This window comes from Oryzias melastigma, linkage group LG16 (genome assembly GCF_002922805.2).
Source record: "Oryzias melastigma strain HK-1 linkage group LG16, ASM292280v2, whole genome shotgun sequence".
NCBI classification, from domain to species: domain Eukaryota; kingdom Metazoa; phylum Chordata; class Actinopteri; order Beloniformes; family Adrianichthyidae; genus Oryzias; species Oryzias melastigma.
This window is the reverse complement of record NC_050527.1, coordinates 24,207,587-24,222,256: the sequence shown is the minus strand read 5'-3', so window position 1 is coordinate 24,222,256 and position 14,670 is coordinate 24,207,587. Positions and strand designations below refer to the sequence as shown.

Below are 14,670 nucleotides of genomic sequence, written 5' to 3'. Positions count from 1 at the left end.
TCTTCGTTTTTTTTATTGCCAAACATGGTTCAGAAGACGGTTCTCTTCACACTGCTCTCTTTTGTAAATATCTAAACTCAAGTTTTTTTGTTGATTTCTTTTAAATTGTGATGTTTTAGCCTTTTAAAGGTGCTTTGTGCTGAAATATTGTTTGTTGTTGCCAAAGGAAGTCATGTTGTTAAAGCTGCATATTCAGGGTATTTTAGCACATGACGTATCAGTTTCATGACTGACAAAATCACACTTAAAAACTGCCAATGTCGAATGTTTGTAGCAATGAATCAGCTGGAAACCGCTTCAAATATTGAAGGAGCAGGATGAATTTAGAATAGCTGAGTTGTTCGCAGCAGCTGTATTTATTTGTAGCCTCTAAAAAGGAGCGCCTGATCTGAATGATAATGAGCTTTCTCTGGTTACCAAGCAGCAAGCTGTAACAAGTGGGAAGACGGTTCAACCAGGGCCATAAATCAGGGCAGATGTTAGCATCCAATACATGTAGCATTTCATCGAATCGAATAGTCTGGAGACAAAAGTGCGAGAATCCCTAAATTAGTGGGCATTTTTTTCCCTTTAAATTCCCACTTCTTAACTAATTAGAGCTTGAATTCATCTGTTTTCAGACACATTCTACGACATTCTTTTGCTTGAAATGTCAGATTCTCAGTGGTGTCACACCACTGGTCCCAGTCATGTTTTAAAGGTTTGATGAAACCACACAATCTTTTCTCACATTTTTTGCTCTTTATGCCAAACAGAAGCTAAATTTGAGAACTTTTTAATAAACTGTTTTGAGACGGGCATTGTATAAAATCTCCAGGCATATTTACAGTTCCAGAAAATGATAGCAAGATAGGGGTGTAGCGATTTTTTTAAACAATTTGATTCGTATTTTAGTTGCCGATCCGATTATTAGTCAATATTGGCTCATTTTCGATCAGATTCACTGACCTAAAATCCATCCAGAACACCTTTAGCCAAAATTTCAACCAGTGTGACTCGGAGATAAACACCTGGTACTGAACAGTGCAGGTGAAGATTCCAGATTTCTTGTGTTTCTTCAAGATTATCAAGTGTAAGTTATAAATATGTAAAAAAAACAAAAACAAACCATAATTAATGTCAAATCCATTCAAGTTTTAGTATCATGAAGATCAGCTCACTGTTGTTTTGCCACATCGAAATAATACAAACAGAACTTTATTTCCCACTGTATGGACACGTCTTTTGCTAAATTTAAATTCATTGGACTGTAATGACGATTGATTATTTTTTGCTGACATCACATGTGTGTTGTCGGCTGTGATGGTTGTTTTTATGTTATAGATATATTAAATAAATCTACCATGTCTCAATCCAATATTCCAATATCGATTCATGTCATTTTTAAGCTTTTTTTTTTGCTAGCATAAGCCGATTTGATTCAATTTGATTACACCTTGGATTGTAGGAATAAAAATCGATTAATCGATTAGCCTTTACACTCCTATAGCAAGACTTTACAACCGCTCCAGAAAATCAAGAACCCCTGTAAATGTTTGGAGACATTTAGGAAACTCTCTGAGTGGAACACATGGGAATCTCTATTGACATTCAACCGACATTCGTGCAAAAGCACTTCATTTTGACGTGTAAAAGTTTCATGCGTTTGTGTTTCCAGCTAGTCACAGACAGTCACAGCCTAATGAAATCCAATCCTCGACTGCCTAGTTATGCTAATAGTGACTTCAGTAGTTTGTTTACCCTCCAGGTTTAATAGTTTTTTTTCTTTCCACTCATCACAGCTTGCTGGCCAGTTATAAAAGCTCTAAAGAGACAACTTGCAACTCAAACATTTACAGTCCTTTGCGAAAATTAAAAGTAGGTGTGAAAAAATGCTTCAACATAGAATGCTTTCAGAAATATAATTAATGATTGTTTATTTTTATCAATTTACACAATGTAAAGTAAGTGAGCAAAAGAAAAATCAAAATTAATAGTTGATGTTTCTATCTTTTGCCTTCAAATCAGCATAAAGTCTTGTACAAGCAAGTTAGCAATGTGTTGTTTTCTTATTATAGTCAATTGTTTTATTAACCAGTCATCCCAAACTGATGAGAAGCACCCAAACTGCTACCAATGATGCTACTGCATCAGCAAGGTCTCTCCAGACAAAGATTTCAAAGCAGACTGGGGTTTCAGGATGTGCTGTTCAAGCTCTTCTGAAGAATCACAAACGTCTAACATTGTAGACACTGGTCAGCAAAGGAAGCTTAATGCAGCAGTTGAAAGGCACATTAAGTTTATTTACAGTGAAGTTGGAAGACGTCCAGCAGTGCCATTCGCTCAGACCTGGCAGAAACCATCAAGATTCTGGTACATTTATCTACTGTCCAGAGAATGCTGGCCAAAAGTGATCTTAATGGAAGAGTTGCAGCCAACAGGCCAAACCCCCAAAATGGAAATGAGACCGACAGACTTATTTATGCAGAAAAACAGGAACTGTTGTGCGGAAAATGACTGCAGTGCTCTGGACTGATGAGTCAAATAATTACATATTTGGCTGCAGTAGAAGACAGTTTGCTGCAGTTTGTCTGCAGATAACAGTGAAGTATGGTGAACAAATGCAGTCCATTCAGGATTAATGGTGTTCTCAATGTTGAGAAATACAGGCAGATACTTATCCATTATATGTATGGCTCCAAATGTGTTCTGCAGCAGGACAACAACCCATAATATACAGCCAAGAACAATCTTCAGAAGAAGAATTTGGTATGACCCCACAGAGTTCTGATCTAAACATCTCTGAGTGATTCTGGGATGACATGAAAAGACACAACGATGTGATAAAGTCTACATCCACAGAAGATTTGAGGTTTGCTCTTCAAGATGTTTGGAACAATCTACCAGCCGAGTATTTCAAGACCTGTCAACCGACAAGAACTGATGCTGTTTTGAAGGCAGGAGTGGTTACTCCAAATATTAATCAATATTTCTCTTTTGTTTATTCACTGCATTTTGTGGTTTAAAACTAAATTATTTACTCTTCTATGTTTCCGTTAGAGTCTGTGTTTACAGCATTTTTCACATTAATTTAAAATTGAATGCATATAGATTTCTACCATGGGATTGAATTACAGTCTGTAAACAGTGTTCTGTTTTTACTGCTTGTTACAAGTATTTTAATTTTCTCCTAAGTCCACCACCTTATGTTAATTTTACTTTTTCTTACATTAAGAGTTTTCTACTGATTAAAATGCAATCAAAACTTTAAAAAACTGCAACAATTTCTGCAGAAGTAAGACTGAAGTAGGAACTTGAACACATTAAAAAAATTAAATATATTACATCCTGAAGAGGTTTTAAATGTTATAGTAAATACAATTAATTATTACTATATCTTTAAACCCATAAAGTTAATACTTTGCACAAAAAAGATTTTAGAAATGTCTTGTAAAACCCACTGAAATCTGTTTTGTTGCTGTTGAAATTGGCTGAGTGCATAAAAATGTCTGATTAAAGGGTACCTTTTTTGATGTTTTAGATTTTTTCTTTGACATGCATATTGTTCCTGATGCAAAACTATGTTTCAGACCTTTTCAGTATTTTTTACAGTATTTGACGGTTTTGTCTGTAAATACAAATAAAATATTTCCTATGAATACCACATACCTTTTACTTTCATTTTTAAGTGAACAACTTATTCCTGACTGCAGTTTATATTCTGTTATTTATTATAATACCTGAAAGCCTATCTTGTCCTAGTTTGATATTATTACATTGATATTTCTGCAAAAAGTAAACCACCTTTGCCTGTTCTCAACCCCTATTCGCTTCTCTACTTGTTCACAGCCTTGTTTGTCTGCAACTCTTTCCTCTATGGTTTTGCACATAAACTCCCTTTTGTCCAGAACTCTGCACCCTAAAGCATCACTACGACTGCTTTCCTCTCACCACATCAAACTCTTCCTCAAAGAACTCCACAGAGATCCCTATTCATCTCAGAATTCAGTTTAAAATATGCCTTTACACTTTCAAGGCCATGTCTCTCCTCCATGACAAGTATTATATGTGGTATTTTCATTCAAAAACTGCGACAGATCTTTATTCAAGTACATTTCTGATTGGGTCAGGGTTGTGATACTGTGGCTGTTAAAGTATCCTCTGACTGTAATAATACAAGTGAATTATGGGTATGAATTACTTGCTTCTTTTGTATTCAGATTTATAAGTATTTTCCTGAAGAGGAGCAAATTTGCCTCTGAGCAACAGCACATAATCCAAAGAAATGTTTTTTCTGCCACCTACTGGTCAAAAACGGTTTTGAATAACCATTATGTTTTTAACTTAAATTTTAAGTTGTCTAAATTCAGCTGTAATATGTACATTCATGGCAGTTCTTTATCTAAACTTAAACATCTGATGCTTAAAATTATGTATATAATGCTAATGAATGGTTGTCTCAACACCCAGTAATGGTCTGATGGGGAAAATAAACTTAGCAATTGTGTTTGTAAGAAAACGCATGAATAAATCAGCGTTCTTACTTCAAGTTTGAAATAGTTTTTGTCCAGCTGAAGGGTATAGGTTAAGTGGTTGTGTGTCAGCTAATGTGTCACCTGAGTCACGACTAAGTTAAGTTGTGGTTTATACTTTAATAAGAGTAATACTGTGGTTTAGTCAGGTAATCCCATGCTTGAGGGTCCCCTTGTGACTACATTGTTAGGCAGTAGTGTGAAGGGTCTTGCCAAGTACATTACTAAGATTAGTCTATAGGATTTTATTAAAAACAAAAACTAAACAGACTGTATGTGTTAAAAATAAAAAGAAAGATTAAATGGCTTTTAAATGAAAGATATGGGATTATGTTTTTGGGGGGATTTTACAACCACGCAATTTAAAAGAAAAAAAAAACTAACGACCCAGTCATTCTGCTTTCCAGCAACTGCGGGAAATACATTTCCCAAAAAGCTCAGTTAACGGTGAGTCTCGCGAGAACAAAAATGCGGGAACATGTTTGCGGCTGCGCAATATCATTCAAAAACTTGCACGGTGAGGTACGCTGTGGGAGAGAAAGACAACGAGCTAAACATACAATGGCGATGGCGGCGACAACGGCAGGAACAGGCTCGGGCGGACCCGCATCTGGCCCTGTCGGCAGCGGAACCGCAGTGGGAAGAAAGAAAGACGGCGGGCCCTCGACGAAATTTTGGGAGAGCTCAGAAACTGTGTCCCAGCTGGAAACGGTTCGGCTCTGGATTGGAAAGCACTACAAGAAGGTAAGCTAGTTTCTTCAGTGATGTATGGCGGCCCGCGTCCGGCTGGCACAATGGAGTGCTAGTGTTTCAGCTAACTTTTGCTATTCAAAGATGGTTATAGCACATTATTTACGAGGTCATGTGTAGTTTAAGTTTTATTAAGGGACAATGAACTACAAAAATGGAACTCTAACAGTATACACGTACACCAGAAGTATGCTAATACTTAGCTTAAGCGAAGCTGTTTATCAATTAGCTAGCACACGAGTATCTTTCTAACTGCTAATTTACGTAAAGATAACAAAATAGTAGCTCAAAAACTCACAGACAGCTCATAAATCATACAAACGTGGTTTCTGTATCATCACACGTATTTACTATGTGGAAATTGACAAATATAGTCCATCTTGTAAAGTAACAGGCCTCGGAAGCTAACGGAAAAGTCACGGGACACACCATGTCAAATTTATAAACTAAATTAAATGCTTTTCGTTAACTCTACTTTAGCATGCAGCTTTGATGGGAAGCATTGATTTGGCTTGGAGGTGGATTTGAAAGATTCCATATATTTTGAATTAAGGATCCTGGCGAGTTTTGTCAACAGCAGCTGCTGCAGCAGCAGCAGCACACCATGTTGTGCAGCTTCAGTTTTTACTCGCCTACCGAGTTATGCAAACAAAGGCTCTTTCCTGTTTAAGCCCTCACACTCATTCTCGCTTTCAATGTTTACATTGTAACTCAACAATTTCTTACATTTCTATCATGCGCTTTTATCTTTAAAAATTGTTGACCTTTTCCCCATAAATTAATTTCACATTATTATAATTGCCAGCACAAGTCTAGAAAAGAAACATTACATGTTCAGCTTGACCTTGCCTTTATTCAAGCATTTCTGAATTATTTACTCCTTCCTATCAGTATAAACACAACTGAAATAATCACTGTCATTCTGTGATATTATATCAAGCAATCAAATGCAATCTTTTTAAACCACTTTCTCACACAGTGCTAAGAAAGCAATAGTGTTAAAGACCCCCTCCAACGAAAACATGCTCTTGTATAATTTCTCTCATGATGGAAGACTTATGGGGAAATAAAATATGCTTAAAATAGTATTTTAGAGTATTTTTTTCATTCAAGGAGCAGGTGAAATTGGCATGCCAATCAAAGTCTGTCTGCTCCGCTCCATTCTGGTGTTTCCACTTGCAGACAAATAGATCCATTAATGTCTTCATTATCCTCATCCGAGCTGGATAGCTCTGATTTTGCTCGCCTTTTTTATTGGGGCTGCTTGTGGTTGTGATGGGCTGTAAGCTAGCTAGAGAAAGAGTAAACAGAGGCATGATGGGATGTCAGTGGGTAATTACTTCAGTGCCAACTCATGTCTTAAAAGAAGACCTGAGCTTTGTGATTTTGCCAAAACTGCATGAACATATCTAAAAGACTGATACAATGTTGCTGGATTGGGACTTTAAAATGAAATGGTGGATTAAATTAGTAAAAGTCCCTTAAGTGCCAAGTAAAACACAGATTTTAAGAGACTTAAAATTAGACAGCAAAGAAAAGAGTGAGAGGATGTTTCCAAAAAAGCTGCTGCCTTAAAAATACTGACAAACCTTCCTTCAAATCAATTTAATTCATAACAGGAGAAAACCTGAGTTTTTTGGAGGGGGTAAAGCTTGTTTTCTTTAAATGTTTTTTCAAAGGAATTTGTTATCTGCAAATGTTCTCTGTTTGCAAAATAAGTCAAGTCTTTGTCAAATGAGTCCTCGAAGTTTTGTTTATTAATTATAAATCTTTTTGCCAAAACACATTGGTTTTGGCAAAAACTGTCTTCTTTGTTGCATTAAATAATAAATTGCTGTTGAGAGTAAGAATGATTCTATTGAAAGCTGTTTGGTAAGAATGTTTTTAAAAACTTTTCTCTTCCTGGTTCCAGTATGTCCAGAACGACTCCCCATCCAGTAAATCCTTGGCCGGTTTGGTGGTCCAGTTACTGCAGTTTCAGGAGGACGCATTTGGACGCCGGGTCAACAATCCTGCTCTTACTAAGTTGCCTGTAAGCCAGCGCCTTATTAATTACAAAACAAGCATGTTATTAACCTGAACTTATTATGGTTTAAATATGACTACAAAAATATCTTGTTTATTTCTCCCTTTCCACCAGGCAAAATGTTTTATGGATTTTAAGGCAGGAGGGGCTCTCTGTCACGTCCTGGGATCCGTTTACAAGTTTAAAAGCGAGCAGGGATGGTGAGTTCATTTCTAATCAATTTTGGAGATAGATTTATCCTTACTGTCACATTAGGAGGATTTTTGTTTTGTTTTATGCAGTAAAGTGACTTTTGTTATACTTTTAGGCGGCGTTTTGACCTGCAGAATCCATCTCGAATGGACAGGAATGTGGAAATGTTCCTAAATGTGGAGAAGAACCTCGTACAGGTATGAGCTGCATAGCCTTCACCTGCAGCTAAAGATACATGATCTTTACAATTCGATTTTGGAGCTGACATTTTCAAAGGTTTCTCAGATGTTTTTTAAACACCTTTATGTTGTCTGAAATGTTATTTTAATGTAAAAAATTTTTTGCTGCAGAATAACTGTTTGACTCGGCCCATCGTCTTTTTGTCACCTGACATTGAACCAAAACAAGCCAGTAAACTCAAAGATATCATCAAAAGACACCAGGTGAGCTTGAATAAATTAAACATGCATTTTAAAAGATAAAACTATATTTTTTAAATTCTGTCCAATGCTGTTTACTCCTTAGGGCTCCATCACTGAGGATAAGTCCAAGGCTACTCACCACATTTACCCTTCTCCAGCTCAACAAGAAGAAGGTTTGAGTGATGTTCTTTGTTCTACTTTGTTTAATTGGTAACAACAATTTTGCTTAAAAATGTATTTATTCAATGTATTATATACAGTAGTTGATGATTAAACTAGTTTGCATATGTTTATCAGTTGTTGAGCTTGAATGTTTAAGTACAGACAGAATTTAAAGTTTTAGATACTGGTTTATCAAAGAAATGTTTAAAAAAAGATTATTTTTCCTTGAAAGCAGAAATCATACAGCTGCATTTTTTGGAAAATGGGTAGACATGAGTATCAGTGATTGAATTACATGTTTAGGATCATTTATGCCTATTAATAAAACAAAAAGAGAGAGTTTGTGGCTGACCATATGAGGTTGACATTTGAGTTTGACTTTGTTTTAGAGAGGGTTCTATCGGAAATAATAGAATGCATTTCTGATGCACAGCTGACTTAAGTATAAAACTAATTTTATAACCGTCTTTGACTGTATTTTATACAAAAATGTGTTTTCAGGCTTTTATCACACACTGGTTTGGTTTGTGTTTTCTTAATTTGATTTTCTCAAGCTTTTACATATTTTTATATTATTATTAGAACTTCATATTTGTAAACACAAATGTTGGGTATCTCTGCATTTAATTTTATTTTTGTTCGTCTTTGTTTTCCCTGTGATTTGCAGAGGAGTGGCTACGCCCGGTCATTAGGAAAGACAAACAAGTTCTTGTTCATTGGGGCCTTTATCCAGACAGGTGAAGCTCACGTTTGCAGCTTTATATTCAATGGATGAACCTTGTTCTCTCTGTGCCTTCAGATTTAACCCCAGATATGTGTATTTTTTCTCCTATGGTTTAGCTATGACACCTGGGTGTCATCCAGTGAGGTGGATGCTGATGTGGAGGACGCACCTAATGCTGACAAACCCTGGAAGGTGGGTCATTTCCTGTCACTATTTTACCAGGGTTTCCGCGGGATCTTAAAAAGTCTTAAAAGTATTGAATTTATGAATTTGGAAATAATGCTTTAAAAAGCCTTAAAATATTCTGGAATTTTTCTTAAAAAATGTGCTATGAAACTTTTCTGTTTCACATTTCTTGTTGAAAATTTTTCAACAACAATAATGTTAATAAACCATGGCAGGACCATCTATGGGCTAATATGTTGAATGTCCACCGCCAGTTTAAAACATAAGAAAAAGAAGTGAGCTAAAGCATCTAAAGCACTAGTAAGAACCCTGTTTACACTGAAGGACTGAGTTTAAAATAAAAAAAAGTATCCTCTCTGAAGAATGTAACAGTGGGGATCTAAACCAGTAAAAACATTTTCTAAGTCCTTAATAGAATTATCATTTATCAGGTGGGGACTGCAAAAGATGTCAATAGATTTCATATTGTTGTTGTAAAAAACAAATATATATTTTTTAATATAACTTTCATTAAAAACTGTTTAAATTATGTTGTTCTCAAATACACAAAAATACCCAGAAAAAAATTCTTCCAATTTAATTTAGCAGGAGAAAAAATATATAAATGCATCAAAACTTTAATTTGAAAGTCTCATAAGAGTCAACGTGTAATTGTTACGTAGTTAATAAATTCTTCTGTTTTTGCTTCTGAAGCCGTCTCCATCTGGCGGGTCACTTTTGAAGGTTATATGTTGTTTTGTTTGTTTAATTAAAGTTTATTGAATAACATGGAGCCCCTCATCTCCTAACAGGTTCATGCCAAGTGGGTTTTAGACACAGATGCCTTTAATGAGTGGATGAACGAGGAAGACTACGAAGTGGACGAGAACAAAAAGCCCGTCAACTCCCGGCAGAAGATCTTCCCCAAGGAGGAAGAGGTAGGTATTTCTGCCGCTTGCCTTACTTTCATGTTTCTAACTCTCCTGATGTAGTTTATAGTAAAGCTCTAAAAGCCGTGAGTTGCCATGGCAACAGATGAGACAGAGATACAGCAGACAGAGCTTGTAATGATTTGGTCTGAAACCAGCATGAGTGTGTTTGTGTTTTGGAGCATGCATCTTTGCAGCGCGTGTTGAGCGCTGTTGTGCACGTCTGGTGTTGTGCTTGTTGCTCATCCCTTCAGACTTTTCCTCACACTTTGTTTGTTTCTAATAAGTTTTTCAGGGTTCCTCTGCAAAGTGACAGTTTTTTCAGTTTGAGATGAAGTTGACGCGTTGGTCGGTTTATGCAAAGCTTTCCTTTTTCCACAGGAAAGATGTTTGCTTTTACTATTTTTCTCCAGCCAGGAAAACATGGTGACAATTTGTAGCATAAGTAATCCAGAAAAATAGAGGAAATTCTTGTCCTAAACATTTCTTCTGAAGTGTCTGAAGGTTATGAAATTGCAGTGAAACAGAGATGAACTTTAGTCTGAAAGAGGACTTTGCACAGGAGCCCTGGTTGTCTCCTTCACCGCCCACAAAGGCATCCTAACCCCCTCCCTGCTGTCGTTCTCCCACCGCTTCCCCTCCTTGTGTGTGCAATCGTTCCATCCTCTCATTCTGCGGCTCTTTCTCTCATCCACCATCCCTCGCTCCCTGCGCTGCACGGGTTTGTCTGATCAGTCTTCCCGTACACCTGATCGCAAGGAGCGCAAGGCCAACTCCGCCGGCAAGAAGAGGAGGCGCTCGCCCTCACCTCCCAGCACTCCCGCAGAGTCCCGCAAGAAGGGAGGAAAGAAGGGGTAAGATACCGAGAACGGGTGAAACAGTTTTCAAAATCCCACTGTGATGAAGAGCCCACCCAGCTGCTGCTCAGATTCTGGGAGCTTTTCTTCTAAAACTAAGTGAGCACAAAGTTTGACATCCAGTCACAAAAAAAATGATGGTGCCTTACTATGATGAAAACATTTTTATTACCAAAGATTTTTAGTAATTTCTCTTAACTAACTCAAACTGACTTGTTCAGGAATCCGGGCTCTCACTGGAAGCGACGAGGCCACAGAGGAGAAGAGGAAGACATGGAGGAGGACATGACGAAGGACTTGGACGAGTCGTCAGCCGGTGCCAGCATGGAGGAGGGCAGTATGTCCAAGAATGGTATGTACTGCAGCTCCCAATACAGCTGGGGCCTAAATGTTTAGATGTAAGATTATCTTTTAGCTACACATTAAACACAGCAGAATGCCTTTACAGTAGCAACTACTTACAGGGTGTAAAATGTGAAAACTAATCAACCACTTCAAATGTTTGTACGCATTTCCTAAATTTGTGAAACCTTCAGCCATAAATGAGTTTTTTGGAGTAATAAAGGCAAACTTTCTTAGGAATGTTTGCTTTAACTATTTGAAAGGTATAGAGACAAAACATATTTCAGTAAAAAGTTTAAATCTGGTTAAATTTGTAAAATATATATATATATATATATATATTATTTATTTTTTTAGATGACATGGAGGATGACTCTGTGATGTCTGGAGGAAAGGTAAGAACATCCAAGGGTTTTATATAAGCAAACACTTTAAGTGAAGGCAAAGTACATATTCATTGTAAAAAAAAATTCAAAATTATTATTGTATCCACATTAGACAGTTAGTCCTACATCACTACTAATGTACAGTTTCATAAATCATTTTTTTTTACATTTATTTACTTGAATTTGTTTAATATTGCAGAATATAACTGTAAAACAAAAGGCCACTTTTTTAAACTGTCCTGTTAATTTAGGAGGTCTAAATATCTAATAACTTTCAATTGATTCAAATAAATTTTTGTTTCTCGTTTATTTTGAAGTTCACTTTAACTGAAAGTCTTAAAACATTTTCTGATATTTACTTTTTTGGGGAAGAAACAGAATAAGGAGAAGTAATTTACTATAACTGGTTTTAAATATTATTTTCTTTTAAATATGACCTTATATACAAAGATACCTTCAAAAACAATATTGATATTGGTTTAATTGTCAGACATAAATCTCTGATCCTTTCTTCTGTGATAGTTGTGTTACTTTGTTGTGTTAGTTTGTAGTTGTCATGAAACTCCACCAAACTCTGTTTTCTTGGATCAAGGATTTTAAAGAACTTTGAGAAAAATTGTCGTTTTTTGTGTCTTATAATTGAGATTTTTGTGTGCAGGATGACGAGGAACAAAACAAAGGAGAAGTGAACCGGATGAATGATGCTAACGAGGATAATGTGACTGAGCAGACACATCACATCATCATTCCCAGCTATGGAGCTTGGTTTGATTACAACAGGTAAGATTTAAGGAGGAAGATAAAAATGCTGCTACTAACCTGTTAAACATTGAGTGGTTCTAGTAGTTACGTATGTTGTCCTAAATTGTTAAATTTCCAAAACACTCAATAATATTTTATTAAATCATTTTTTTCCCTTCTTTTTCTTTCTTGTTAAGCATCCATGAGATTGAACGAAGAGCCCTGCCAGAGTTTTTCAATGGGAAAAACAAATCCAAAACCCCAGAAATGTGAGATTATATTTCCAGAAGTGCCTCAACATCACTGTCAGCTATTTGTTTTTAAATAATCTAAAAAAAATAATCGGATTCTTCTTGACTTCAAAACAGATATTTGGCGTACCGGAACTTCATGATTGACACATATCGGCTGAACCCTCAGGAGTACCTCACCTCCACCTCCTGCCGCAGGAACCTGACAGGAGACGTCTGTGCCATCATGAGGTGTGGAGGATTCTGGGTTTCTACTTCTTTGAACTTTCCTTTTGTCCTGAAAAGCTCGTTGACCCTAAAAAATGATCTGAGAAATTTAGTCTGTGAATTTCCTGTGGTGTTTTTAGGGTTCATGCCTTCCTGGAGCAGTGGGGTTTAGTCAACTACCAGGTAGATTCTGAAAGCCGCCCGCTCCCCATGGGCCCCCCACCCACTCCTCACTTCACTGTCCTGGCTGACACTCCCTCTGGCCTCATGCCGCTTAACCACAGACCTCCAACGGTAAGCAAGGCCAAAGTCATTTTTAATTTAAGTACATATAAGATATGAGATTTTACTTAAAGTGCATATGAGATATTGAACGAGCTGATTTAGCAAGTAATTAAGTTTGAAACTTGGTGAATTTTCTTTTTTTCTCTTCTTAATAACAGCAACAATATAATATAATCTGTAAACGCTTATGCTTCCTGAATTCCAGCAGTTTAATTTTTTCACCCATAAAATATTCCTTCTTTTTATTTGATTATTCAGACACAGCTTTTTGTCCAAAAAAATATGTTTTCAATTTATATTCATATAGATGTCACTTTTTTGTATAAAGGCAGCTTCAAATATGTTTTTAGGGCCATCTTGTCTTAGAACTGTTGATAATTGTTATAATATTATTCCAACAGATTCCTCCTCAGCAGCCGATGCCTAATTTTGTGGATAAAAGCAAAGAGAAACCCATCGACCTGCAGAACTTTGGCCTCCGTTCTGACCTCTACAGCAAGAAAAACACTAAGGTAAAGAGCCTGGTTAACATTAGCAGGAGTTCTGCATGTAAAATGCTGGAGATAGATATTCTTTGAACACACATGTAAATGATACTGTTGAACTGCAGGCTAAAGCAGGCAGCACCACCAGAGACTGGACCGAGCAGGAGACTCTTCTACTCTTGGAGGTGAGTCACAGAAACTTCTATCATTATTTGCATCATATTCGTAACTCTGTCTGTCCTCGTCTTTATTTGTGACTTTATTTTTGCTTCTCATAGGCCCTGGAGATGTTCAAAGATGACTGGAACAAAGTTTCTGAGCATGTCGGCTCACGCACCCAAGACGAGTGCATTCTCCACTTTCTGCGGCTGCCTATCGAAGATCCCTACCTGGAGAGCACAGAGGCGTCCCTGGGTCCGCTGGCGTATCAGCCCATACCCTTCAGCCAGTCTGGAAACCCTGTGATGAGCACCGTGGCGTTCCTGGCCTCCGTGGTTGATCCCAGAGTTGCCTCTGCTGCCGCCAAGGCAGCGTTGGGTAAGAAACTATGGAAAGAATTTCAGGTTTTCATGCCAATTTTACTGCACCATTGCTATGTTAAAAAAAGTTACTTCAATCAACGATTGTCTCATTATTGAGCCTAATTTTTTTATAATAAATATATATTCTTAAGCTTATAAGCTATGGCATTAAAATAATTAGAAAAAAAATCTGGTTTCTATTTTTGAAACACAGTTGAACAAAATTAGTAAACTAATAATGAACTAAATAAACTAATAGTAATACTGATAAACAAAATTAGTAAACTAATAAATTCGCTTTTTATAATTAATTTGCGTAGTTTGCAAGTCAAACTTAAATTGAGAGGAAAGAATTCAGAGATAGATCAGTGACCTTTAGAAGAAAATAAAGTTTTGAAATGGAGACAAACAGAAGTTTTAATTCAATCTTGTTTGTGTAATGTAATACGTGAGATTTTAATGTATTATTTTTAGTGAGCCTATTTCAGTTTGCCCAAACTCCGGCAGAGAAACTGGAGTCTACTCGCCAGGCTGCTGGTCTGCGGGTGGTTGACTGGTGGAGAGCTGCTGCGGGTGCGATTGCTCCAGCTGCATGGGCTTTTTCTCTTATTTTTCATAAAGACAAGAATTAAAAGATCCTCCAGTCTTATTTTTATTTTCCCCATCCCAGGTTGATGCTGAAACTGGGCCTCAGACAGACGGATGTAACACTAA

General features: G+C 36.8%; 1 protein-coding gene across 2 annotated transcripts in view; it reads left to right on the top strand.

Moving 5' to 3' along the window:
• Window positions 1–4,585: 4,585 nt before the first annotated feature.
• Window positions 4,586–14,670, top strand: part of smarcc1a (SWI/SNF related, matrix associated, actin dependent regulator of chromatin, subfamily c, member 1a) — a 20,246-nt gene continuing 10,161 nt past the window's right edge. The window contains exons 1-19 of one of the 2 annotated variants that reach the window (XM_024258442.2): window positions 4,586–5,255; window positions 7,174–7,293; window positions 7,402–7,487; window positions 7,595–7,676; window positions 7,830–7,922; window positions 8,005–8,074; window positions 8,731–8,800; window positions 8,904–8,979; window positions 9,765–9,890; window positions 10,641–10,735; window positions 10,960–11,090; window positions 11,438–11,475; window positions 12,125–12,246; window positions 12,405–12,476; window positions 12,576–12,689; window positions 12,806–12,959; window positions 13,352–13,462; window positions 13,561–13,620; window positions 13,714–13,972. In XM_024258442.2, the coding sequence (XP_024114210.2) occupies window positions 4,980–5,255; window positions 7,174–7,293; window positions 7,402–7,487; window positions 7,595–7,676; window positions 7,830–7,922; window positions 8,005–8,074; window positions 8,731–8,800; window positions 8,904–8,979; window positions 9,765–9,890; window positions 10,641–10,735; window positions 10,960–11,090; window positions 11,438–11,475; window positions 12,125–12,246; window positions 12,405–12,476; window positions 12,576–12,689; window positions 12,806–12,959; window positions 13,352–13,462; window positions 13,561–13,620; window positions 13,714–13,972 (2,155 nt within the window). In that variant the 5' untranslated portion in view covers window positions 4,586–4,979. Of the gene's footprint in view, window positions 5,256–7,173; window positions 7,294–7,401; window positions 7,488–7,594; window positions 7,677–7,829; window positions 7,923–8,004; window positions 8,075–8,730; window positions 8,801–8,903; window positions 8,980–9,764; window positions 9,891–10,616; window positions 10,736–10,959; window positions 11,091–11,437; window positions 11,476–12,124; window positions 12,247–12,404; window positions 12,477–12,575; window positions 12,690–12,805; window positions 12,960–13,351; window positions 13,463–13,560; window positions 13,621–13,713; window positions 13,973–14,670 lie in introns of both variants that reach the window. The other variant, XM_024258441.2, reaches the window with a different exon arrangement.